This window comes from Sceloporus occidentalis, unplaced genomic scaffold, assembly GCF_023333645.1.
Source record: "Sceloporus occidentalis isolate IW3139 unplaced genomic scaffold, rSceOcc1.0.p SCAF_5, whole genome shotgun sequence".
NCBI classification, from domain to species: Eukaryota; Metazoa; Chordata; class Lepidosauria; order Squamata; family Phrynosomatidae; genus Sceloporus; species Sceloporus occidentalis.
In genome coordinates this window covers 171,923,337-171,948,621 of record NW_028316985.1, presented here as the reverse complement: position 1 = coordinate 171,948,621, position 25,285 = coordinate 171,923,337, and the positions used below count along the sequence as shown (strand labels likewise).

The window sequence follows — 25,285 nt, the reverse complement described above, 5'->3', positions numbered from 1 at the left end:
TGAAAAGAACTTATTATACAGTCAGGTTGAGTCTCCTTTATCTAAAATGATTGAGACTAAAAGTCTTTTGGGTTTTGGATTTTATTATTATTTGCATATACATAATGAAACATCTTGGAGATGGTACTCATGTCTAAACATGAATTTTATTTATATTTTGTATATACTGTATACACATAGCCTGAAGATACTTTTATATGTAATATGTGTAATAATTTTGTGAATGTAACAACATTTGTGTACAGAGAATCATCAGAAAGCAAAGCTGTCACTATCACAGCCACCCATGTGGACAATTTTTGGAGTATTTATGATTTCAGTTTTCTGGATAAGGGACACTTAAACTGTAAATTAATCTTCCTGCATCTGATACAATCCTTGATGTACTGCTGGAGGGCATTCACAATTGTTTTGCTGATCCTCTAATGTTAACAGCAGTGTTGATTTGCTGGTCTTAATTGTGACTAAGTATTAATATTTAAATTCTACACCTTTGCATTACAAAACAAGTTTATGACGCAGAACCCCTGATGCTTAAATTGAAAGCAATTATTTTTAAGATACAATCACAATACCCCATTTGTCCACGCACAGATCTATGAAAAATGTCCTTCACTGGTGCTTTGAAATGAATTTTTGATTAGAGTTTTCTTCTCTTTTTCTCTCTCTCTCTCAATACAAGCAGACCAACAACTGCAGATCAAAATAACTCACTGGAAAATGCATCAAGGTCAGGACAAAACGGAGGATTGACACTGGCTATAGTTACTTCCTCTTGGAAATGTATGCTCCAATTTAATCACTGGGTGGCAGCATGTGCCTTTTTTTATAAGCCACTAAAGGTTTGCTGAAAAAACTGTATACATTTTAGTAGAAAGACAGCTCATTTTTTCCTACACAGTATCCTAAGTAAAGCTTTCAATTAAAGCATAAACTATGGCTTTCCTTTTTTTGTCCTAATAACCACATGATAATGTTTCAGGAGCATTTAGCAGAGAGACAGCAGACAGGAATGGAGTGAAAAGAGAAGAAAGCAAGAGAGATAAAAGCTTCCCCTAAAATGAGATCCTGAAGAAGAAATTTGTTCTGTTTGAAAGGGAGGGGGGCGAGAAGCCTTTTTATTATTGCTGATAATATTGTCATAGCCAGGAAGTAGAAAACCAGTGGTATTATGAAAGTTGCACTATCTTATCCCAGGGACTGGAAATGTGTGAGATCTCACAATAGTAAAGCAGCTTGACAGATAAATTACCATGACCAGTCCTTATATGCTAAAAAAGACGTGCCAAGCAATGGGTTGTGCTTTTAATATGTGGTAGCTTGGATTGTGTGGAACTAAAAGGAAAGAAGCCCTACAGATGTTGCAAATGAATTAGGAAAAGATGGTGTTTCAGTCTGAGCTACAAGGAGAGAAATAAGTTTGTGTAAGATGCATGATAGGTAGCTCAATATACCCCCTCCCCAGCAAGCAACAGAAATACAGGGCAAAAACATGTGACAAAGAAACAAAATAATCTGTATTAGGTTTCAGATTTTTATCTATCAATCTGGATGTTCAGCAAATGAAACTTGCCTTTGGTTTTAGAGAAGCAGAAGGGGGGATGCACAAGAGCATAGCTAGAGAATTAAGTCACTTTGTCTGAAAAGGTGGTGGATATCTGTGGTGATCAAGAAAATAATTTTAGTGTTGAAGAAAAGTTCACTTCCTTTCTACTCAACATGTACAAAAGAAATGGTAGAGGACACCCTCTGATAGAACAGTCTCTTCCAGCAGGCCTATCCACATGATTTTTAAATGTGTTTCAATATGTATGAGTGTTGTTTGCTCTTTTATATTGATGTGTCTTTTGAACAGATGTTGCGTATTTGCTGGTCTGTTGTTGTTCCCCACCTCAATCCAAACAGAGAGGCTAGTAAGAAATCATCATTATCATTCTCCACTTCCCTAGCAAAAAGCCCTGAATCATTCTGGCACATGATATATGTTATCATGGGCCCAGCTGGAGTAAGTGCATGTTTTGTACTTTCACTGTTTGCACATTGATGGATGAGAGATGCATGGAATGACATTTATGCTCCCCCAGGATTGCCGGGTGCTTCATTATTACTAGGAGTCTGGTAGTGGTGGCAACCAGCATGTGTAGTGGTTTGAACATTGGTAAAACTCTGGAGACCATGGTTTGAATTCCTGCTCAGCCATGGAAACCCAGTGGAAGACCCTGGACAAGTAACATCCTCTCAGCCTCAGGGGAAGGCAATGGCAAACCTACTCTGAACAAATCTCACCAAGGAAAAACCATGATAGGTTTGCCTTAGGGTTATCAAAACTCATAAATGACTTGGAAGGCACACAGCAAACAAGGCAGTTATAAATTTAAACTGGTGGCTGTTCTCTAAAATTCCCTACTTTTTAACACCAAAAGTTCCCAGAAGTATGCGTCTATATGTCTTTAAAAAGAAATGAGCCTTGCGAAGTCCAGTAGAAGAAGTGTTTGTAGCATTCCCGCCTAAGGCTCAAGTTTATAAAGTAAGGGGCTCATACAGACAGGCCAAAATAAAGCTGCTTCAGGTCACTTTGGAGGTATGCTGTTTAAATGATGCGTGTGTCCTAAGAGTCCAGAAGCTGTGCCAAAGCCATGGTCCAGTCCTAAGGAGTGGAACGCGGCTTTGGTGCAGCTTCCGGACTCTTAGAACGCATGCATCATTTAAACAGTATACCTCCAAAGTGACCCGAAGCAGCTTTATTTTGGCCTGTCTGTATGGGGCCAAGGATCTGCTTAATCTGTTTGCAACCTCCTTTCCAGTTTAGGTTGTGGCTGTGTTCCTTACAAACTTTCTTCCTGAGGCAAAGTTCTAATCTGGGAGGAATGTATTCAGCAGGTGGATTTTCTCTCCAGAGGTGAAAATGGTGGGACAGTTAGTTACAACCGCTTTCCCTCATCATATTATTTATGTACATTTCTTTTGAAAGCTTAATTAACAGAAAGTACACAGATCAATTCATACTGTGATAATTAAAGTATTGGTCCTAGTGAGTCATAATTAATATTCTGTATTTGTTGGTCATGACATCTTCAAAGATGTATTTCTGATAGATGTAGACATAATTCTCCTTTTCCTCTGGATGCGCTTCCATTTCTCAGTATACTTACAATAAATATTACTGTTACTCATTTTATTGAGCAAATGGCATTGTGCAAAACTGGATTACTGATAACTATTTCTATGGTGTTACTGTGGGATTTGATAATGCATGTGATGCACAATATGTATTTGTTAATAAATATGATGCACAATCTGGAAGTCAGCCTTTCATATGTACAGATTCCTTATCCACAGATTCAACCATAACCAAACCTTGATTTTTTTTCCATTTTATATAAGAGCTACCAATTCTATGCCATTGTTTTTAATAGGACTTAAGCATCCACTGATTTTGGTATCCATGGGGGGCCCTGGAACCAAATCCTAGCAGATACCAAGGGCCCACTGTATTAGCTTAACTGAGAGTATGATTCTAATGCACCTTTTAAAAAAAATAAATTTAATTTGTTATATAGCTGTCCCCTTATGAACTTGGGAACAACCCCTATATCATTTCAAAGGGAACTTGTGACATTTTAAATCAAATCAACTCAAGAACATTGTCAATCTTTTACTGGGGATAAATAAATAAATGTGGTGATTTATGTTTGTTCAGAAGCTGAAATGTGGGTGTTGATGAATCTTTTTTGCAGTTAATTGTCTTGAACTGTACCTGCTCTGGGAAGCTTTTAAAAGTCCAGGACTATTATCAGTTGTTAAATATTTGATGCCCGTGAACAAGACAAATTGTTTGTACACTTATCACAATTTGGAGATCCTTAAAATGGATTGCCTTTTTAAGAGGTTTGTGTGGATTTTTCTATTGGTATTTGTATCTTCTTAAGCTGTTCTTAAGAACTATGATAGTAACCCAGAGTTTTCAGCAGCTCTTCTCTCTAGAAATGCTTATGAATAATTTTTGAGTGGAAAGGGCTGTAAATAATTTTCAGAGGGATAAAAATGGGACCAGGCTTATCACTTACCCCAAGGATTTCAAGTAAAGCACAGTAAACAGTCCACTTAATAGAGGATGTTGCCCATCAGCATTTAATCTCCAGTCTGACTTGGTTTATTTATTTTTTTATAGTTGTGGTTGCGCAGAAGATGGAGTCAAGATGTAATAAGTTATTTAATAGCAATCTTCAGAGCTTCAGGCAAGGACTGCAATTGACTGGAATGTACATTTTCAGCTCCCATCCTTGTAATGGGAGAAGGTTATATTCCCCTCCCATTTCAAAATTTTGTAGTTTAGCTAGGTGGCAAAAATTGATTACATGTAAAAGTTGCTGATTGGTTCAATCAACAAAAGTGAAATAGCTTTGCTCCAGAATAGGGATTGGCTGGGTAAGTAAATGTCATAACATGGTTAAGGTTAGTTGCAAACAAGATCTCTCTTTTGGGGGGGATTAATTTGTACCTAAGAAAAGGACTGGTCCAAGAGATTTTGCTGCCTGACACAATAATCAAGTTGCATAGTATCCAAGGTTGCTCTAAATTAGTTCACCACCAGGAAAACAGCCAATCTCTCTAAACCTCATTGTTAAAGTTAGAGAAGTCTTATAATAAGCAACTCTTAAGAGGCTTATTGCATGAGAAAAGAAAGCTAAAACAGAGTGGAAGAGTAGTAGCTTTCACTATATCTTTCTGCATTATGTCATAACAACTCCATTCTCTTCCCAGGGGAGATAGTTGTAAAATCATGTTTTTTGTTGTGCTGGAAAAATCTGTTTGCAAAAGGCACTCTTTTACAACTTCATTTCATTTCCCATGTGTGTAATATTAGTTCTGAATAAAAAGTTAGCTAAAAGATGTTGAATTGCTGCTTTTTAGTGTGTTGTAGGAACTTTTCCCTATTCTTTCCTTATTATTTCTACCTCTGGTATCACAGAATCATAGAATTAGAGGAGACCACATGTCTAACCACCTGCTGTGCAGGAATCAGTGTTTCTGTTAAAGGAATAAAGCCCAGGAACACATTTATTTGCTAACCGAGGTGTATGTATACTTCTAACATTTCAGTGAGTTTAACATATGAAATTGCACCTTGAATGTGCTCAAAGAATTTTTTTCTTTTTCTTTTTAAATAGCAAATATGATTTGAGGACTTTATTTTGATTTGTCATATTTACTATAACATATAGTAGAATCAGTTGCAAAGCATGAAATGATGAATGCCAGGGTGGAGGGAGGAGGGAAGATAAATGTTAGCTACATACCTGAAAGAATGTAACATGGTTCTCCAAAGCAGTGCTTCTTGGGCTATCTGATCTGTTGTTTTCCATTGTGCCAGGAACCAGTGCTAAAATTGTACCCATTGAATACATTTCATTCTTTCTTCCCTGTAAACTTGTCACGGACTGACAGCCAGTGGCCCAGGGACTGCTGTCAGTCTAAGGACCACCACTTTGAGCATCATTGATCTAAAAGAAAATTCCCATAAGGCCACTGATTACAGGATCTAAAGTTTTCCTAGTTCTAAAAGGGTGGAAAAGCAAATGTGATTTTCATGGGTAACCCAAGAACTTGGATAAGTTTTGGCTGAACCACTAGTGGAGACATATTCTGAGTTTCTGGATGTTTGTTGTTTTTAATTTAAAAACTCCATCTCTTAAAAAGGAAGACAAAAGTGACAATAAAAAGGACAGTGTGTTGTCTGTTCTTGTTGGTTCTGCAGCAGCCATTAAACTCATTCTTAGTGGCATTGTGCCATGGCTGATAAAATCTGTACGGTCCAATGAACTGAAATTTATGAGCTAGACCTTGCTAAAATAGTGTGTCTTGAATGAAGTATGGACCGTAACAGTGTTCTCTCAAGTCAGGATTTCTGGAATGGAAGTGTTATTCTAACAGGCTTCTTAGACAGATGTGCTGCTGGCAATGACGTCTTACTACAGTTCTATGGCTATTTGGCCTTCTAGATACAGATTCAGAACTGTAATTTACTACCTTACTCTCTCAAGCCCCTCTTTACATCCCCAATAGTCCAGAGTGTTTGGGGGAAGGGGGTTCAGCTGACCCCAAATAATCAATCCCATCCCCTGGGGACATATCCATTTTGCCCTAGCTGGCTTTAGTTCCTTACAGATGTCTTTTAAAAATTAGATAACTACAGCCAGTCTACAGAGGCCATAGATAATGGAGAAAAATGTCCTACCATTCCATCTTAAGAGGTCCTATAGACATTTTTGGTCAAAGTATGTGTGTGGGTGGAGTGGGGTGACAGACTTTTCTCCAATGTGGGGGCTCTATGTACAACCTGTGAGCCACACTTTGTCCACTTCTGACATAAAGGCATATATAGGCACATGATCCATTTAAAAGCATAAAAATTACAGTACATTTTCCAAAGGCAGAAAATATCCTGGATTCATGTACTTGTGAACCATTTGTGGTGCTTGTGCATGCATGCATGGGGAAATTGATATGTTTAATCACAAACAGAAATAAGTGGTTTAAGGCTGATGCTCATTTTTAATGGTAATTTCTTCTTCCTTAGATTGTTTGCTTTGCTAGTTAAAATGGATCCTTGTTAATGAAATATAAAGTGACCCTTTACCAGAGCATTATTAATGCACTGCTATAATACATACAATATTGGTTAATATCATTGGGATTCTGTCAGTTCCTATAGCAACCTGAGCCTATTACTTCTTCACTAGTAAACATGGTATTAAATCAATCTTTGATAAGGGCTTTTGCTCAAATGTGTATTTTGGTGAGATCCCTGGAATTCTTTGCTATACATCTCTAGACTACTCCAGGAAACTATAGCATTAAAACAATCCGGCAGAGAATTCCAAGGATCTTTCCAAACTATGCCTTCCAGGATTCTGTAGGATGGAGTCGTTGTAGTATATCAGTTGTGCAATGTGAATTCCATAGGATGATAGCATGGCAGTTGAAAATGTCTTGAGGTTCTATAAATATGTAATAGGGCTACACTTATTACGATGAGTTCAGTAAGCACAACCAGGACTCACAGGAATGAATTAAAGCTACCATTTTGGATTTCTGATGAGACAACCTGCATAATTTATTTGCCCACGTATGGTTTATGTTTTCAGTTTTTTAATTTTCAAGGAAGTATTACATTTGAACAGTTAAAAAAAGATAAAAGCCAAACAAGAATGGAAGAAAAGAAGAAAGATAAGCTACTGCTAGGTCACTTGGCTAATGATAACATTTACAACAATCACTTGACATGAAGCAAACAAGGTACAGTGGCAAGTTCATGAAATAGATTACTATGGACAGTTCACCCAGCTCTCAATTTGTCACAGTCAAAAGGCAGGTTTTTGACATGGCTGTCAGCTCTGATGTGTACTGAGAGACAATAAAAAGCTGTCATCATTGGCTGACAGTCTCAATGGAATGAGAATTTAAGAGAGGGCAGACATAAGCTTAGATCTAATTGTGATAAATGTTCCTGGGAAATGTGGTATGACCTAATCTACACTCAAAACAGTATTTTAGTTGTATTGTACAATTGTTGATGGATTTTCCCCCATTTCAGTATGAAAAGAAAGGAGTTCTCCATAAATGTCCTCAGAGGTTTTGTTAAAAAAAAAAAACCTAAATAAAAAGCTGAAATAAAATAATGTGTATTTATGTTCCTTACCTGTGGAGGAGACAGATAATCTAGATTCATTTCAATGAGTCTTCAGGACTGTTTCTGGGACTTTAGTCTAATTCACACAGCAGAAATAGTGCAGTTTGATACCACTTTGCCTCAATGCTATGGAAATCTGGGATGTGTAGTTTGTTATGGCTCCATGTTCCCCTTGGTACTGATCAAAAACACAGATGTTCTGGATATGTTGTTTGGAGTTTGGGAATTTTGCATCACCAGTATTCTGAGGACACTAGACAGTGTCTCTCTTTGACCTTCCTAGGAAGCTGTTCTAGTTATAAAACAGTTTCTGATGCGGAGTGGATGAAGTCAAACAAAATTTTGCTCTTGATAATCAAACATGCTCTTTGTCAGTCAAAAGTCAGATTTGGGAATAATCTGCCTTGTGCTGGATGGTGTTAAATTCTCCTTCACATCTCAGATTCACAGTTTGGGTATAGCTCTGGATAGGGAAGTGATCAGTTTCTTCTTTCTCACATGCAAAGATGAATAATTACTGTAGTTTTCTCTCCACTGTAGGAGAAAAACCAAATATTTCTTCACAAGATTATCTCAGTATCCATATACCCTGAATATTTGGGATGATTTTCCTGTGCAGAAAGTTATGTGCACGCACACACACACACACACACACGCATACACACACATATGTTGTGTGCGAAACCCACATTTCCCCTGTATAATATGTGAACATGAGATATCTCCCATGTGCACGGAAAAATGCTCCAAAACACTTCAGGACATTCAAATACTGGAAGAAAACTGGGGGAAAATCATGCTGCTCTATTTTTCTACCCAATTTTTTTTCCTGCCTTTTGGGAAACCCATTTTTGATTGGGAAGATAACAACAGAGAATATGCGCTCCATCTCTATGCCTGAATTCACCTCTGAGCTTGAATGCCAAGGTTTCAGTGATGCATTTGTATAGCTGAGGATAATGTGACAAATTTTAGATGTCTATATTTTGTCTAGACTAATGTAATATATTCTGTGTGGAGCTGTTTTTGACCATTTCAGAAATGAGTTGGTCCAGAATACTCATGGACATTGATTACAATGCTCATCTTGCTACCTTTTTGCAGACAGGTTCACTGGCTGTCTGTCTGTTTCTGAGCACAATTCTGTTCCTGGTTGTGGCCTATAAAAAGTTCTATGACTTGTGTCCATACCCGGCAGCAGTTCACAGATGCAAACTGAAACATATTTTGCCAAGCAGCATCAAAGTGCAGTCCAGATGGCCTCAGTTATTAATAAGGAAGAACATATGAGTCAATGTTGCAGTAGTTTGCTTTTGCCTGAGCCGATGGGGAAGAACAGGATTCTGCCTACCACCTCCTCCCTTCTGAACTACCATTTTGGTCACCCTCCTCTGGGCATGCTCCAGCTTCTCACATTCCTTTTTGAATTGTTGTGCCTAAAGCTGGACACAGTATTCCAGGTGAGGCCTGATCAAAGCAGAATAGAGTGGCAGTATTGCTTTCCTTAATCTGGACACTATATTTCTAATTAATTAGGACCTTCCCTGCCAAATCAGATCAGATAGAAAGCACTGTTCTACCATGTACACTCTTATTCCTGCCTTTCTCTGTGGCATGTTTACTGGGGAACCAAGAATGGAACTTCTTAGTGGTGATTCCCAATAAGAACTTTTCAATGAGAAATGACCATTTGGCTTTCCTTATGTTGCCTTTCCAGTGGTAGGGAGAGGCTTTTTTAAAAAAAGCAGGCAGGCATTTGGTAAGTGATTTTATTTGTTGCAGAAGGGACTTTTAATCCAGCAAGGGCTGTGTTTTCTTTTACTGGTGAATCTATAAAACTGTTATCATTGCATTTCTTTTCGTTTTTTTTATTTTGCTTGTCATATTCAATTTGGTAATAAGCTTCATTGAGTCCACTTTTTGGAGACATATATGGGATTTAAATAGAATAAACAACAACAAAAATGCTGTCCTTCTCATTACTTGTCATATCTAAACAAGTATACTCCTTGTTTAAGAAATGATACTTTACAAAATTTTGTGACAAATCTTACTTTCACATGTAATTGTGAATTATGAATGATGTGTCTTTTGTTTTCAGTTTTTGAGATTTCTTCTTTTGGGCTTTGAGCATGATTAAGCTATTTGAGCATCTTAGTGCGCTGCATAAACTTTGAGTTACAAAGCATGACAGAATTTATATTTTTCTTCCAGGAGCATCTCTTATGTTCCACTAGAAAACATGATTATTTGATGGCTATATTCAGGAACCACATAATTTTAATCTGCTCACTGTATATATGAAAGGCATAAAAAAAAGGCTTTACATTAGATACACAGAAGGTCTCAATGTGTCAGTAGTAAAATCAGCATTTGTAAGTCTTCTTCCTATTTCTTGGCTTCCATGTAATTTTATTTTCTCTTTGAAGTTTGTAGAAGAGTCCAGAATGGGGAAGCAATTCATGATTCCCATGAATTATTCAGCTATGGTTCTTAGAGTTAACATTGGTTTAAATGGCTTAAAGGTTTTCCCTTCTTAGTGTTTGTGCTTTCTTTTTTTACCCTGACTGTGTGTCATGCTTGTTTGCTAAAATCTTTGATGAATTAATTGTTGTTGGGAACACTTTGCATCCTTTAAGTGTATAATTTCCTTGCTTTATTTATTTATTTATTTTGTTTAAAAAAGCTATTTCTGCCATTTTTGGGAGGCGTTTTATGCTAAAAACATGAATTTTATTGGGTATGTGTTTATATTAAGGTTGCAGATCTTCACCATTTCATCATCTCAGGGAAGAATGAATAAAGTCCATGGTATTCTCCCCACTGTGATGGGGCTTGAACATTTCTGCATAGTTTTCATTTGGTATTCACATATGCCAGTGTTCTTTAAAATCATTATGTACTGAAATATACAAATATTTTTACATAAAACAACTATTTTTTCACAGACCATACAACTTTTTACCTCCTAAGACATTAAGAAACATAATTTCTGTGTTAACCACATGTTTATTATTCACCCCCCCCCCCCCAGCACACAAAATCTTTGTACAGAAAAGTATTTCTGGGAACAGTGTGTTTTGTTATGTTTGGTTTTGTTTCGTTTGCCTGAAAAAGATTTTTCACACAATGTGTGGATATCAGATAAAAATTGGAGAGAATTCTTGCCTCAGATTATATTTCTGTATTTCCTGAGTGTCTGGAAACCGATTTCCAGCTGGGAAATAAATTAATGGTGAATATTCTTGAATATTCTTTCCATCCCTAGTTTATATGGGTTTGGTTTGTAGGTAAAATCAGTGAAGGGCATCGAAACTGTTTTCTGTTTAGAACTGATGGATATATGTGTGTGTGTGTGTATGTATATATATATATATATATATATATATATATATATATGGCTACTCTCTATTTACCTCTGTGCAGTTGTTTTTTAAAATGGGCATAACTCAATAGTAGAGCATTGGTAGAAAAGTCCACAGTGTTGTCAGGGTGCCAAATTTTTCCCAGGCCCCCATTTTGGGTTATGCCTCCCCATAGCAAACCAAAGTATCTCCATTTTCCTTTATAGTCCCTTTCAAAATGGTGACCAGAAGTGATATTTCACCATTTTCTCTTGCTATTTTGAGAGAGACTAGCAGAGGTGTTAGGGGCATAGTTTTCTGATTATTTTTGTGGCTTGAGCTAGGCTTTTGTTTTCACATGTTTTCATACATATGGAGGATATGGTTTTCAAAAACAAATTGTCTGGAGGTCATGACAAAATATGTGGCACTTGGAGACAATTTGGAATTGGTCAAGGAGCTTCAGGGGCACCATAGGCATCGCTCTGCCCATCCCTGGATTAGATGGGCAGGGAATGCCAATGGCTTTTTAATTTCATTATTGACAATAAGAAACCATTATTTTTTCCCTCCTAAACTGCAAGTTAGGTGGAATACATGCTATCTATTCTGTGAGTTTTTGTAGTTGGAAGAAAAAATTTTGCACAAATTGTGTGAATGATTCAAACTGCATAAAAACATGTAGCTAAACTGCAATAGGTACTGCATTTTTCCCCAAAGAAAAAAAAATGTTTACATATGTGTTTGCTTCAAGTTTGCACTTTCTCCCCCCAGAACATGAATAAGTGGTTTGGTCCAAGGAAATCTGTGATCAAAGTAAAGAATTCTTTACAGAAAGTAAAGCATTTCTTGTCTTATTCTTATTCTAGGGGAATGAACTCTTGCAAGGGCTGACTCTCTCTTGTTTTCCCATCCCTAAGGTGGACTAGTGGTCTGACTCAATATTTGGCTGCTTCCTGTATGTGCCACATGTTGCTTCTAGGAAACTTCCATGGTACAGCCACTTTGGCAAATGCTTTGTAGGGACATGGTAAATGTAAACAAAATGATCCAAGACTAAATAACAATATAACAATACTGGCTTGCCAAAAATCCACTAGGGGAGAGGGGTGGGTGGATAGGGGTGTAGTCTGCACCTGGTGACATCCCCAAAGAGGGATGATACCCAATCAGCCTCCCCATGTCAGGGGCACGGTTTCATTCTCCTCATGTGGAGAATTGTGCACTGAGGGATGCTGAGCATGTGCACCCTCCACCTTGGGGCTGCTGCCTCATTCCCCTCATGAGGATAATGATGCAGTGGCCCCAGAGAAGATGGAGTGCATGCCCCCGAAACTCATGAGTTGAATGAGGCAGGAGACTTAAGGTGGGGGGGTAGCCTTCCTCACTTCCACTGCCTCTGGAAGTCCTGCTCCCCACATCAGAAGCCCTGCCCCCATATCAGAGACTCCACCCACAGGAAGACCCACCCCCCACACTGGGTGACACCAGGGTCAGGGATGTCACTGCTTGTTTGATTAATTCAAACGTCTTTATCCTGTTGGGAGAAGGAACTGGAGCACCATGCTTCTGAAATCATCATATTCTTAATCATGCACCTGAAGCCCCACTCCCTATTTTTGATAGATGTGTGTAAATGAGATCTGGGCATGAACATTTGTAAATGTATCTTAAGTGGCTTATTTTTCATATTTACCTGAATATATATACTACAGTAATGTGCCAATGCTGGAGACACAGTAGGCTCTCTTGGGCCTACTAGACTGATAAAGTTTTTTGTTGTTATTGTTGTTTTGTTTTTGAATAAGTCTCTAATGTCAAACAATTACCTAAATACTATGAAGGCACTAGTTACTATCTGATCTTGGAGGTAGGCTCAGGTCTGGTTAGTATGTGGAAGGAAATACCAGGTGCTGTAGTCTATATTTTAGAAAAGGCAATAGCAAAACATCTCTGAGTAGTCCTTGCCTAAGAAAACCCTATGAAATTCATGGGGTCACCATAAGTCAATACAAGTACATGGTTTAGTTTTACTAAATATAATTGAGTCAATGATATTCCATATCTACTTAATGATCCCTAATGATGCCAAACAGACTTAATGTTTAGAAGTTAAACTGGTAGATTTTTACTTTTGCTGGTACCACTTTCTTTCTCTAATTTTATGAATTCTCCTGAAAGCAGTTCCTGAAAAGTGGAAGCCTTTGGGAGTGAGCTTCTAATGCAGCAGAAAATTAATGGATTGCACTTTTCAACTGCCCACTAACCAAATGTCTCTGGGTGGCATATAATCTGTTAAAAATATAATAATTACATAAGGAATGTGAAATCATGTAAGTCCCAGAGACTGCACAGAAATTAAGGTGTTTTTTTATGGAAGAGATTTCTCACAAGGATTTTGATATTTAAAACTGTAAATGTCTGGCAGCAGGACATTTGAAGGACTATCTTTAACCATATATACCAGTCAAATGTTTAGGTCCTCTTGAAAGGCTGTCACGTGAACATGGAACAAACTTGTCTCCAGTTCTTCCAAAGGATAGAGCTGAATTCATGGATTCAAATTAAAATAAAGGAGGTTCAGTGTAAACATTAGGCAGAATTTGATGATGGTAAGACATCTTTGATAGCATAATGGAGTAGCTCAGAAGACAGTGGACTTTCCTTCCCTCGGGATTTCTAAAGTGTTTGGATGGCCACTTCTTTAATGCTTTAGTTGTGGATTTCTAACATGTGGATGAGCACCGGGTTGGACTGAAAAATCCAGTTCTGTATTCTTTGAGTATGTTAGAGGTCCTTCCTATATGGATGTTGTCATCTACAAAGGTGTAGTTAGTGGTTACTTAGAGGCAAGTCTTTATCATTGGGTTTATGCTGTCTCTGAAATGCAATCTTCAAAAAATCTCAAATGGCACCTTTTCCTCTCTTTCCATAGGCAAGTTAAAATTTTACTTTTCAAAAAGCCTTCAGGAAAGAACAGGGAAGAACAACAGACATATTGGTCATTGTCTGTTATTTCCCTGATCATTGCTAATGTTATTGATATTAGAAAAACAGTTGGCTATTTTTTAAATGCTGCTTTATGGTTGGCCATTATAAGATTTGCTGGTTTTATCATGTTACATTTTTTCTCCTTGTTTTAAGTGTATTGTTAGATCAAATAGTGACATATAATATCTCCTCAGTTATTTCTTCAAACTCTGTGATGTCTCAGTAAAAAGAGGATAAACGTAAACTTTATTGATTATGGCTGCAAAGTGGTAGTTCAGATTTGACAAAATGATGATATAACAATACAGATGATTTATCCCTGTGGATGGCAAATTTGATTATGAGTATAGCCAAAATTTACTGCTGAACAAGGAGCCAGACACAGTAAAAGCCTGAGTACTTGTTAATAAACATCTGGTATTAATGGGATGTAGATTCATTATAATGTTTGCAATCAGAGCACAGAATGTCACAAGCATTAGTCAAGACTTTGTAACAATATTGCTGTAATTGGATGGTAATTTGCATCATTTGAATAAGGGAACATTGGATCATACAAAGAGACAAGTCATATTTTGTGTGTTAGAAGGCAGTAAACAAGAAGTGGCTGGCAGAAGTGGCAAGATAAAACTGAGAGACTATCATTCACTGAAGAAATGAACAAGATCTGGATCACAGTCAGTAAACAAAGCTATATGAAGATCTAATGAAATAGAGCTAAGTGCTAGGACACATGCTTTACAAGTGTTAGAATACACTTCAGTCTCTAGTTTATTGATTATACAGGTTGAGATTCCCCTGTAAAAATTGTTAGGGACCATAAGTGGTTTGGACTTTGGATTTTTTTATTTTAAATTTTGGAATATTTGTAAATATATATAGAATCCTAGAGTTGGAAGAGATCAGTGAAATGTGGGTTAGACAATATAAGTGTTACATGGATTTGTAATTGGTTGACTGGCTGAACCCAAAGGTTGCTCAACAATTGCTCCTTTTCATCCTGGAGAGAAGTGACCAGTGGGGTCCCACAGGGGTCTGTCCTGGGGCCATTCTGTCTTGGATGACAGAATTGGGAGTATACTTATCAAATGAAACTACTTGTGAAAGGGATCAGGGAGTCCAAGTAGACCATAAATTGAACATGAGTCAACAGTGCGATGCAGCAGCTTACAAGGCCAATGCGATTTTAGACTGCATCAATAGAAGTATAATGTCTAGATCAAGGGAAGTAATAGTGCCAATCTATTCTGCTCTGGTCAGGCCCCACCTGGAATATTGTGTCCAGTTCTGGGCCCCACAATTTAAAAAGGATGTTGAGAAACTGGAGCGTGTCTAAAGGAGGGCGACTAAAATGGTGAAGGGTCTGGAAACCATGCCCTATGAGGAATAACTTAGGGAGCTGGGGATGTTTAGCCTGGAGAAGAGCAGGTTAAGGGATGATATGTTAGCCCTGTTTAAATACTTGAAGGGATGTCATATTGAGAAGGGAGCTAACTTGTTTTCTGCTGCTCCAGGGAACAGGACCCGGAGAAATGAATGCAAGCTACAGGAAAAGAGATTCCACCTCAACATTAGGAGAAACTTCCTGATCATAATGGCTGTTCGACAGTGGAACACACTCCATCAGAGTGTAGTGGAGTCTCCTTCCTTAGAGGTCTTTAAAAAGAGGATGGATGGCCATCTGTTGGGGATTCATTGATTGAGATTTCCTGCATGGCAGAATGGGGTTGGACTGGATGGCCCTTGTTGTCTCTTCCAACTCTATGATTCTATGATCCAATCGAATCCCCTGCTGTGGAGGAATGCTTCCCAGATGCTTCCCAGAGTGGAATTTTTACTTCCCCTAAACAGGTTTACTTGGGAGGATATCAGGTGAGGGAGTTCAGGAGGAGCTGGTGAACCAGAGCCATGGCCTTAGGACCACTCCTGTGCTAGTTTGCCTAGCTTTGGGAATTTCAAAACCCTATCGCCGAGGCTTACTCTCTTTAGGCCACTTCTAATAGTCAAAAATAATAGAACCATAGAGTTGGAAGACATCATAAGGGTCATCAAGTCCAACCCCCACCATGCAGGAACTCACAAACAAAGCAACCTCAACAGATGGCCATCCAACTTCTGTTTAACGAACTCCAAAAAAGGAGACTTGTTTTCTGTGCAACTTTTTTTCATTTTGTACAAGATTGCTAGTGTTGTCTGTTTTGTTTTTGCATAGTAGCAGTAACTTTTTTTAAAAAAAAATACACACAAATAGGCATTTGGAAACCATTTTTGTGTGTGCAAAAATAAAAACAATATAAAAATGCCTATATATTTTTGTGCAGAGTAATTTCCCACTACCCTTTGGGATGAGTAAAAATTGCATAGAAATATCAAGGGTTTTTTTCCACCATGTTGCGAAAATTCTGGAAATTGTTCATTCTCACTGTTAAGGGTGAAATAGTCAAGAATTAACCTCCCTGGCAACCTCCACATTTCTAGTATGTGGAAAAAAGTTCTGAACTGTAATGCAAAGCTTTTAAAGAGTGTCCCAATATAAACTGTGGAGCAGAGTGGGCACAATTTCACTTCACATACACAGCAGGATTAAAGTCCCTATCTGCACCATAAGAAGACAATGGGAAGACAAGAAAACTGCATTTTAAAGCTTTTAAGGGGCTATTCCAAAGTCAATGGAGAGTTTTATTAAACCTTTTGCTAAAGCATTTCTTCACAAGCAGTGATTAAAACTTTCTAGGGTGGGTGAAGAAAAAGAAAAGGCATGTCAGCATTAATCTGTCAGCACTTCTTTGGAACACTGTTGATACATTTCTTTTCCTTTTCTTCCTAACTAAAATAAAATGTTAAATGGAAAGAGTTTAGATTAAGAACCCTCATCAGTATGGACTTTCTTCTTTTTTTAATGAGGAAAATAGAAATAGTTTTGTCACTCTCTGTGGAGCTACCTGAAAGCAATTGATTTTTAAGAAAAAAAGGGAAAAAAGACACATGTTTTGGAACTACAAAGAGTTTATTTTGTTATCGGCAACAAATTAAGCTATTTCCTGACTCTGAATTAAAGTGGCTGCACAGCACATACTTAATTCTATATATCAGACACATAGAACATGCTGAAAAAAATCACTAGTTGAGAAGTGATGCCATACAATTTTGTTGCTGCTTCCTATATTCTCAACTAATATATTTTAAGAGAGATTATGTAAAGTAGAAGGTAATTTCTAGACATGAGTGCAAAGTTCCTTGGCTGATTTTTTTGGTGGAGAGAACTTGATGGTTTCTTTATACCATAAATATGGGAGAAAGTCAGACAGAGATTCACTCATCCATTGCTGGAGAGCATCATGTGTTTAAAACTTTGGCTTTGAACAGAGTCAAGTACTGAAGAAAACAGTTGCAACTAATTAGTTACTTAATGTTACTTAAAGATATAATTACAAATACAAGGGACAGCTTAATTTCTTTTGAGATGCAGCTGTAGTGTTCTAAATATCATATGTGAGCTCATTAAACAGTGAAAGAGGAATATCACATAGTTCAAATGCTGACTCCTGCTGTGGGTCATGTTGTTGCCTCACATTCTCTTGGATTTGTTGCAGCAACAAAGAGGTGGATATGGAAAATGCATGTTTTGTAACTTAGTCCAGTGCCTTATAGCATAACGCACACACACATATTAAAACTATATCTTATTATAAATAGTTTTAACAAACAGGGAAGTAAATAGTTACCTTTAACAAAGGTTTTAGCAGACTAAAACATGAAAAGCTCATGCTACCAGCATCTTTCTTTCACCTAGTTTCAAGGATGCTACAAGATCCCTTTGCATACAAAAGTTTTAACAATTACTTAGTAACTAAGTACATGGGAAGAGATGGGCCTTGAAATATAACTGTACTTAATTCTTTTTTAAAATTAACTGTCTAAGCTCTAACTTTGAATACTTGTTTCCCCCCCAACTGTATTTGTCATGTTGAATTAGGGGTGCCACCTCTACTTCTGACTGTCTCCTCATATTCAACAGCTGCAACATGATCCTCATCATATTGAGACCATACTGCTTTTACTTTCTGAGCCTTTTGTAAACCTATTACTGTCTAACCTGATTGGCAGGTGCTCACTGGAGTCTCTGGAAGAAATATTTCCCATCCCTGCTTCCTGAAATCCTTTTAATTAGTGACATTGGGCTAAAATTCCACCTAGGCTACGTCTTTTCACATCTCTGTTGTGTGTCTGCTCTTCATGAGATATTCTGTGACAATAGGTTTGTTTGTGCAGTCTCATCTTAAATGCTTTCCACCAATTGTTTTTTATCAGAAGGAGGGGAAAAGATGAGAAGGAGGAGAGGCAACGGAAGGGGAAGGAAGGAAAGGAGGGGCATTGTCTTGTGTATACATACCACTTGATGTGATTAGAATCTTGAAAGTACAAGACCTTTTCCAAACCCAAACACAATATGTTTTTCAGGCCCCAAATATGAATCCATTTTAGTTGTGTGGCGTATCAGTCTTTTAATATATGTAGTTTGGCAAGCTGGATTGAAAGAAAAATGCAAAATTAGGGGTGCATCTGCGACAATGCAGTTTGGCACCATGTTTAAGGGCTGTAGCTCCATCCTGTGGAATCTTGGGAATTGTACTCTCATAGGGTCTTTACCCTTCTCTGCAAAAGAGTGGTGGAACCTCACAAAACTACAAATCCCAGGATTCTGTAAGATGGAGTCATGGCAGTGGTGTCAAACTGCATTATTTCTACTGTGTAGATGCACCCAAGATGGATCTTTTTTCTGCTCTATCAGAGATCTTAATGTATTTAATAATCTTCTGTTAATTCACCAATGTTTCTCCATGTTTAGTGAAGAAATGTGTTTCACTTACTGGTATCATATATGGATGGGACAAAAGATCTGTTTAATGATGTCTGTTTTATCTCCCACTTGCCACAGTGTTGCATTCTTGTGTCTAGTTACTGGTCCTTAAGCATTTTCTTCATTCAACTCCCAGCATTTACTTCCATAGCATAGTTTCTTCTCTTCTCCATATTTGGTTAGGTTCCTTCCTAAACTGCTCTTTTCTTTATGTACTACAGGATGTTTTGAATAACCTGGGCTCCTGTGACCTAGATGAAGATGACCTCATGCTTGACTTGGAATTCCTGGAAGACCAGCATCATCGGCATTCTGGTAAGCCCGGTCAAAGCACTATATTTTCAACTTCAGTTTTGGTTTGTTAGAAGGAAATGTGCCAAATGCATAGGACATAAATAGTAATGTTACTTCTTGGGAAAAGAGGAGTGGGTAATATATTTAGCAATCTGATGGTTGAAACTGGCTGTGGCAGTTGTCAACATGGGATATCACTCTTTCCAGATGCAAGGTTTCTTGCTTAACAATATTCATAATGATATTACTGGAGCTCCACCTATTTTTCTATAGATCATAAGGCCAGGCATCACTTCATAAGAATAGTTATCAAATGGGAGTACTGTATTTGTTTTATGTAATATATCTAATGATCACAGATAAATCCTAATCAGCTAGGAAATGGTGGTTCGCTGGTTTTTACTCTATTTTTCTTCTGCAAAGATATGACAGATGAATTTGTTTTTAGTAGTTACAGAATCGGATCAGTAATACATCTTGAAAATTAGTCTCCAGATGATCCTTTGCTACCACTTATTTATTTATAAGATTTAAATCCTGCTCTTAAGTCTGTTTGGGGGCACAATTCAAAGTGCAGGTTATGATCTAGAAAGCCCTATACAGCTTAGTTCAGGCCTACCTGAAAGACCATATAATCCCATAGAAACTTCCCAGACCCTGAGCTCCTCAGGAGAGGGCCTTCTTTCATAACTCCACAGGTATATTTGATGGGGAAATGAGAGAGAGAGCCTTCTTGGTAGCTGCCCCTAGGCCTCATAACTCCTTTACTATGGAAACTAGAGCCTCACCTCCACTTGCTGGCCTTTCATCAGGAGTCAAACCCTTTTTTTATTCCTACAGGTATTTATAACTAAAGATCTTTTAAAGGAAAGGGTTTTTTAATAGGATGCTGCATTGCATTGATTTTTAATTATTTTATATTGTAATTGCTAGTTTGTAAGATACCTTGAGTCCCTGTGGTCACCTTCATCTTTACCTCCTATGGGAAAGAGACTTGGAGAAGGATGGGAGCTGAGAAAGACTCTCTCAGAAAGATTGTAATACATTAGGGAAGCAATTCTTCAGTTATTTTCTTCATGAAAGTAGCAATGGATAATTTTAGCAATTTTCTTCTCGTTACAAGAAAGACTTCAAAAATCATGCATTTTTTCAAGCCTATTCAAAATTCAGGACATTCTATGGAAAATTTGCTTGCACACACACACATACACAATTTTGGGTGCAGTAAATGCTATTTTCAGTAGAGAAGGTGCTGTTTTATATGAAATGTATCCACATGCAAATTTTATACAGACACAAAATGGCATTTTGTGCACAAGTGCTGTTTACTGCACAAAAATGTGGTTGTTTTCTATGTAAAACAACCATGTGTGAATTTTGCACAGAATAGGGCCTGAACAGCAAAGATTTTCATCAGCGCTATACCCTTTTCATAGGGGTTTCTTGACATCCACCAAATGTGTTATCCCACCATTTTTCTTCATCCTTAAGCTAAAAGTTGAACAATCTGACATTTTGTGGTTCCTTTGTTTATATGAATAATATCTCAGTTTCATTGCATTGTTTATAATTTGTCAGTTTTCAAATAAAACCCTTTGGCTTGAAATTGGATTGTGGCCACATCCATCACAAGCAGATAGTTTCAAGGGAAGTTGGAGCACATACCACTTGCAGGGGTCACAGCTTTTTCTGTGTTGCTTTCAGGGCATTGGGAGAGTTCTTGATTTAGCATAACCGTGGGGCTTTGAAAATGAAATGGTGAATTGACCAAGGGGGATTCGTCCTGTCCATCTCAAAGAAAGTAGACTTTACTTGGTCTGAAGTGAAACTTGGTAATACATTTTTGTATGCCCCCCTCCAACATTCCAACAGATTGCTTGTTTTTTGTTTTATAATTACCTGTTTTGCAGGGCTGCTGTGGAGCATTAACAGGCTAATGTTTATAAAATACTGTGAATATGGGGAAAAGTGTTGTGTAGAAGAGCTAAATATTTACTCTGAGCTTTTTAGTGCTTCTCACAGTCTGTCAATACTGAGATGCTTAAAACTGAGCCTGCTATAACAGACATGATCCGCCTTAGGGGGTGCCTGTTTATTACACTACATAAATTAGACACTTAAATGCTTTGAGTGCACAAAGGGAATAACTGTGACAGCTTTGTACAGTAGGTTACTGTTTTTATATGGCAGAAACCCATCAAGAGCTTATGAAAAGAAGCAGTGTTCATTTAGCCTTGTTTATTCTGGGGTTTTCCTCCCCTTTTCCTATTTAAATATGTCTTGTTTAATGAAAAACATTGATTTTTGAACTGTGCATGTAGAAATGAGGAGCTCAGTCTTCAATGATGAAAGGAGAGGATAATTAGAGGAATTGGCATGTCTGAGGATGGACATCAGTTATGTGCAGCAAGAAGTCAATAATAGTTAACACTGTGAAGTCAAAGGCTTTCATGGCTGGCATCCATAGTTTTTTGTGGGTTTTTCAGGCTATGTGACCGTGTTCTAGAAGAATTTATTCCTGATGCTTTGCCTGCATCTGTGGCTGGCATCTTCAGAGAAAGATCTTCTCTGAAGATGCCAGCCACAGATGCAAGCAAAACGTCAGGAATAAATTCTTCTAGAATATGGTCACATAGCCCGAAAAATCCACAAAAAAACTATTGTTATCATTGTGTCTCCAAGAAAAATGCTTTGTCCCCCACCCCCTCACACCCACCCAAAAAAACCGAATAAGATAAAATTAAAGGAGTTGCACTTTGGGTATAACTTCTCAACATGTTAGGAGCTAATAAGGGAAATCAGAATTACACAATGGACACAGCAATTTTACAGACTGCCTCATAGGCCTTTAACAAAAAGTAAAACAACCTTCCCAGATGTTCACAGAAATTTTGAACAGATTTGCTTTGCAGACAATGTCCTGAAAGATAAAACTGTTCCTCCAGTCACTTGTGGTGGGGGACTCAATTCACATTGGTATTCAGACTCCCCCTCCCCTCATCTTGAAATATTGTTTAGAGCAGCATCATTTATCAAGAAAATCATAAAGCAAGAATATGATAGTAAAAGATCATGGCTGCATCTGCATTGCTGAAATCATGCAGTTTGACACCACTTTAATTGCTGTGGCACAAAGCAATGGAATTCTGGAATTTGTAGTTTCATTAGATATTTAGCCTTCTTTGTCAGAGAGTTCTGGTGCCATAACAGACTACAGATCCCAAGATCTGTAGTCAAACTGCATTATTTCTACAGTGCAGATGCAGCCCTAGAAACCAAGCTCTGTGCTTGAAGGAGATGGGTATACTTATCCTGGAGAAAAGAATACTTAGAGGAGATGTGACAGCTAATTTCGATATCTGAATGATTGCCATGTGGAAGATGGAGCAAATTTGTTTCTCCTTCTCCAGAAATCCCAAACCAGTGCATTCAAGTTTCAGGAAATGAGGTTCTGGCTAAACATTAGGAAGAACTTCTATTTGACAGCAGATGGTATAGACTACTTCAGAGAGTGATAGATCCCTTTGATGGTGATTTGCAAACAGAGGTTAAATGTACACATCTCCAGGATGCTTTCACCATGGATTTCTGCATGGGTAGAGCATTGGACTAGACGGCTGTTATTCTCTTATTCACTATAAAATTGAAAATGGGATCAAGTTCACAGGATGGGACCAAAGATAAGTGGATGAGGCCTGATGTGTAATCCCTACCCGTTTCACATTACCTCACAAAGCATGCAGGTGACAGCATCATTGTCTGTGTGTTTCTTCAGAAATAGGCCCCGTTGCAAGGGCTTTCCAAGCAGCAAAGCTGGGCTCAATTCCATCCCAACTGTTTCTAGACTGCAAAGTGTTTTCTGGACAAGCATAATTGAACTCAGTTCAACTTCTAAATTCACAGGCATAGCGTTGCAGTCAGTTTAATACATTGGCTATACCCACGCATAAGATTTGTAGCCATAGTTCCAGTTTTTCTGGGAAAGTTTTAAAAACTTTTTATTACTCTGTGTGCCATTTAAATATAATGATAAACAAATTAAATGGATCTGGGGTTTTCTTTAGTTTAAAGTTAATGTTGTGGTGCTGTGGCTATTTAATAACAGAGTATAATGAGCTGGCAGTGTAAAATGCCAGTGAAATAATTAAGGTCTCTGGGTTATTCTTCCACCGTGTGTTCATATAACAGATTTCCTCCACTCTTTTCATGCATATTAGAAGGTTTAGAGATGCAAAATTTTAATGCTCCTGTATTCTAACTCAGCAAACCCTTGTCAAAAAATTACTCAGACATTAATAAAATACACTTTAGTTTTTGTAAACCAGTTTAAAGTGTCTCCTTAATTAGCTTTTCTACATTTGAAAGTATATGAGCCATTAATTATTTTTATACTGTTCACTCTTTGGAGATTGTATGATTCCATTAGTGTCCAATGCCAGCTCTCAGTTTTGTGTGCCTTTGGCAAAACGCGATGGGGCGTGAAAAGTCCTGATTGCTCTCTCAAGTACTTGGAAATGTTACTTTCCTGGACTACAGCTCTAAGAATTCCTCAGCAAGCATGGCCACTACTTTCACAGTTTGGGAAAACTGTATTTAGGCAACAGCACCTGAAACCCCAGCATTTCCAAGTGGCAGACTGTGTAACCTGCTAATTCTTCTTTGAGATAGGTATAAACATCGGGCATCTGTTGGCTCTTCTCAGATGCTATTGTTTTTCTCTCCTCCCTCCTCTCTCCTAGGTGAGTGAGCAAGGAAAGAAGAGAAGGAGCTACAGTAACTGACTCTTGTTTGCTAGGCTGAGACCAAATGTCACTGATAGTAATAAGGAGAGGACACCCTGGGTAGTACCATGCATTGCTTGACCTTTTCATTGTTGCTATTTGATCTCTTCCTATAGACCAGCAGGAAATGGGGGAGATAATCATAAGGGAGGGCATCAGCAAAATCAACCAGAGTGTGAGCTCATTGGTGGCAATAGCCCTTTGCATGGCCATCACTCATTCTGGCCTTACACTTCCAAGAAGAGTGATGGGTATACTACATCACATAACTCTGAGAGCTAGTTGTTGTGTGCTTTCAAGTCATTTACGACTTATGATAATCCTAAGGTGAACATGTCATGGGGTTTTCTTAGCAAGTTTCTTCAGATGGGGTTTCCCATTGCTATCCTCTGAGGCTGAGATAGTGAGACTTGTTTAAGGTCACCCAGTGGGTTTCCATGGCTGAGCGGGCATTCACACTTTGGTCTCCAGAGTCATAGTCCAAAGCTCAAACCACCCCAATAGGCCTATGCAAAACCAGCCTTCTAAAATTGCCCAGATAATTTGCAAACAATCATGACTAGCCACCAGTATGAAATATCGTGCAGTTTATACTGGTAGATCAAAAAAAGGAATGGGCTACAAGAGGTGGGCTGCATGTAGCATACAGGCATAATACAATCCTCCAGTATAGTGCTCCCAGCCCATCCTTATTCTCTGACTAGCCAAATCCCCCAGTGGGGAAAAAAACTGTTTTCCAAATGGTCAGTTGCATTCAGATGCCTGTTTATGTGTGTAGAAATAGCCTTTTAAATGTAATCCACAGCCTGTTTTAGGCCAGACATAGCATTCTGGTGACTTAAAAAACAACAACAAAAAATGTTTCCTCTTTAAGAAGGAGTATCTAAAGGGAGACCACCAATGAATACCAGGTTATATACGCTATATTTGTGGCAAAACCACATCTGAGTATTCCTAGTCTAAGAAAACCTTATGAAATTCATGGGGTCACTATATAAGTCATGAGGCAACTTCCTAGAGAAGTTGCTAGGAATATGAATTGTCATTTGAGAAACACTTTATGAAGGATGGGAGTGTTAGGGTGGATGTGTGTTTGGACACCCAAGGTCTCAGGGAGGGCACAAATGGCCTCAGATGTTGCCCGCCCCTGGGCTAAAATAGAGATTGGCAGGAGGAAGAGTCAAGGCCATTATTTCCATCAAAATAGCAAAATAAACTTGTTTAACACTAGACTGTGGAATGTGGAACATAACATCCTGAGCCTGTTCATAGATAGCAAAATTTGAAGAACCTGTTCATAGATAGCAAACTATCCAAAGAA

General features: G+C 38.0%; 1 protein-coding gene across 3 annotated transcripts in view; it reads left to right on the top strand.

Moving 5' to 3' along the window:
- Positions 1-25,285, top strand: part of CCSER1 (coiled-coil serine rich protein 1) — a 927,042-nt gene that overhangs the window by 214,375 nt on the left and 687,382 nt on the right. For all 3 annotated transcript variants that reach the window (XM_089527103.1, XM_089527102.1, XM_089527104.1), the window contains exon 4: positions 19,111-19,204. In XM_089527103.1, the coding sequence (XP_089383229.1) occupies positions 19,111-19,204 (94 nt within the window). The remainder of the gene's footprint in view (positions 1-19,110; positions 19,205-25,285) is intronic.